The following is a 3,092-nucleotide window of genomic DNA, read 5'->3' as shown; positions in this document are numbered from 1 at the left end:
AAAAAAAATTTCCATTAAAAAAAGCTTCAGTTCTTCAACATCATTCTTCAATAGTTTTATGACTTGATTCAATTTCACCATTTCAACACAGTATATAGCTTCAGCAATCTTAAGCAGAAACTTAAGGAACATAGTTTTCATTAAAACTATAGGTTTTTTCTTTCTTTTTTATTCATTTATCACCATCATTCTACAAACCATAAGCACTTTACATCTTGAACAAAATGACACTATAAACATTAGCCCCGAAAAACATCGGAGTTGACCAGTCCCTCATAATCGTTGTCAGGCCAACCATTGCTGTAGACTGTAGCTTCAAGGTTATGATTTGTTTGCTCCTTCCCTGATGTAGCTAGATTTTATAAGATTAAATTGGGTATTTATTTTTAACCAGGCGACACAGATTTCAATAAGACCACGTTAGTTTTAGGTAGGGCCATAGGGGTGTCAAATGGGTGGGTTGGGTCGATTATGGGCGGGTTAAATTGGATTGAGTTAATAATTGGACGGGTCATTTCTTGGGCTAAGATGGATTGGGTTCAAGATGGGCTAAAATTCGGGTCATAGCTCAACCCGCCCAATTTTTTTTCAAGCTTCACTTAATATGTGTTGTTTTCTTATGAATTGTATAATTAGTAAATATGACTTTTTTTTTCTTTTGTTATAGTCATGTATAACATACCAAACAAAAAAAAAAATATTTTAAAGATATTTTGGCAAAGTTACTCATGAATCAATTTGGGCTAAAAATTGACCATGCTTTAAACGGGTTGAGATAGGTTTGGCCAAGATGGGCCAAGTTCAATAAATGAGCGAATCAATAACCAGCCCAACCTGGTCATTTGGGCTTGGGCCAAATTTAACAGCCCTAATTTTAGATTTCCGTTTGATTTTCCTATTAAGTGGAGACGATAAATGCTCAAGGTGAAATATAAAGGACAAAGTTATAGCTAGTCCCAAACATATGGGGTAATTTTAGCTAAAAACTCAGATCTAATTATATCCAAATTACTAGCTAGTTTTTGGGGAGAGTAAAATCTTTCATCTTGCAGTTTTCTCTCGATCTTTCCTTTAATCTTGTATTTGTCACTCCACCATAAGGTCTCTTGGTTATTGATTTTGGTCAAACTGTTAACCGGATAGATAGAGCTTTCTTCCCCTATTTTTGACAGTGTTAAATAGAAACCTCAAGGCAAATGTGCTTGTAGAGGACGGACGTATAGTGAGCAATTGGACACTGTAGTTCACAGAGTAGCCTGTGGAGATATGTTGATCACAATTCACAAGATCGCCTCCAGTAGTCTGTCTACACTCCAGTACTCCTCTGGGAGCTTTAACACACTTGTCATTATCATAGCCATGATCAAAGAAGAAATCAGAGAAGATCAATTGGTGGCTATGGCAAACACTCACCATTGCCACCATAACGACCCCCACATGAAAATTCAACACCCCAGCCATCGTTCTTGGTTAGTCTTTCGTCCAATATACTACACGACCTTATCTCTAGATTATTGCAAGTCCCTACGGGCGTTGCCAATGCAAAAAAGGTGTATCATCTCACTCCACAACATCTAAAAGGCTAAACAAAATGTCACAATTTCTGAACTACTAAATAGTCGATAATGAAAGCAAGTAAAGAAATCAGAACTGTGGCCCGAGACTCCAATGTACACCACCAAAGACTATTACTCGCATTATTCCATTCCCATCTTTTCCTCCTAGTTTGTCAAATTGAAAGTTCCCCCCAGTTCTATTAAGCTCTGGCAAGTTTTGTGAAGAAACTTTAGCTGTTTATAGAAGGCATAGGCAAGCATGTAAAGTCGACGAGGAAGACAGAATCTATATATGCCTCAATCCCATAAAAGTTGGAGCTGACCATATGAATCCTCTTATATCTACTCCATTTCACTCAAATCGAATTTATTCCAACAGTAAATAATTTTGTCTTCAAGGGCAAATTAGTGGTCTCTTAGAACGACCATAATCCAGAGAAAAGCTAGATAGCATTTATCAGTGCCTCAGCCTGCTTTAAAAAGTTGCATAATGCAAAGTACATGAGCAGTACTGATACCCTCAAAGCTGTCTTACCAAGTGCCATAATATTATGTCTAACCATCACCAAACTGTCTACTGCAAAGAGTACAACATAGGAAGTGCCAAATGTTGGGAAAATGCTCACTGTGCACCCAGGACTTCAATCTCAAAAACCAGAACTGAGTTTGACTGAATACCCCATGCTGGAAATCCAGCAGCACCATAAGCATAATCAGGAGAGCACTGCAGCATTTTAAGACATCATCAGTTAAGACTCTCCTTGTAGAAGATCTTAATACATAAAGCCTAGAAACTTCATTTTTCATGTTTGTACAGTTATAGCAGGATTAATACGCTTTGGAGGAAAGAGAAGTGCAATTATTGTGTTGTTACCATGCGACATGTTCATGCAGACCCCTTTATAAACATTTCAATTAGTCCAATCAAAATGATGAAGATAATGTGCGCTTGAAGTGGGCAGATATAACTAGGCAAAAATTGAGAAAGGGCTGTTAGGAGAATGATCTGAAAACCATCAATATATTTTAATTTGTAAATTGTAAAAAGCTTCATAATGCCTTCTGACAAGCCAGTAAGCCCAAAGGATGACGACATTTTTGTAAAGTAAAACTAATGAGAATACAATCGTCTAAAATCACCCAGGAGATATCAAGCTCCTTCTTTTCAAATTGCCTCTTTAATTTTTTGAATATAAATCCATATAACTAACTCCAAAATTAGTTTCACCTCAACTAAGAAATCAAAAAAAACGAGAAGGTATTTACTGTTAATCGAGCAACTTCTCCCACTTGCATGCTCAGTACTCCTTCATCCCATCCTGTAAATAAGGAGATACAAGAATAAGAAACTGCAGCCTGAGAGAACTTTGTCACTATAGTCTGTAGTGTTGTCCTAGTCTCTCCCTTAAAGACCCAGAAGGAGGAGGGGTTTTGTTAAAAATGTATGCACGTCTAACAAATCAGAAGGATCCAAAGAAGGAAACCCTTTTGTAGCAAGATCTTCATTTTTGTGTGTGTGTGTGTGGGGGGGGGGGG

General features: G+C 37.3%; 1 protein-coding gene across 1 annotated transcript in view; it reads right to left on the bottom strand.

Annotated features, from left to right (window-relative positions):
• Positions 1-1,875: 1,875 nt before the first annotated feature.
• The window catches only part of LOC109206071 (peptidyl-prolyl cis-trans isomerase FKBP12), a 2,638-nt gene continuing 1,421 nt past the window's right edge, over positions 1,876-3,092 (bottom strand). Inside the window, exons 4-5 of the mRNA XM_019368839.1 lie at positions 2,823-2,875; positions 1,876-2,280 (exon numbers count right to left, since the gene is read on the bottom strand). Coding sequence (XP_019224384.1) covers positions 2,179-2,280; positions 2,823-2,875 — 155 coding nt within the window. The 3' untranslated portion in view covers positions 1,876-2,178. The remainder of the gene's footprint in view (positions 2,281-2,822; positions 2,876-3,092) is intronic.

This window comes from Nicotiana attenuata, unplaced genomic scaffold (genome assembly GCF_001879085.1).
Source record: "Nicotiana attenuata strain UT unplaced genomic scaffold, NIATTr2, whole genome shotgun sequence".
Lineage (NCBI taxonomy): Eukaryota > Viridiplantae > Streptophyta > Magnoliopsida > Solanales > Solanaceae > Nicotiana > Nicotiana attenuata.
Note: the sequence above shows the minus strand (reverse complement) of the source record. Positions and strands in the feature narration are given on the sequence as shown.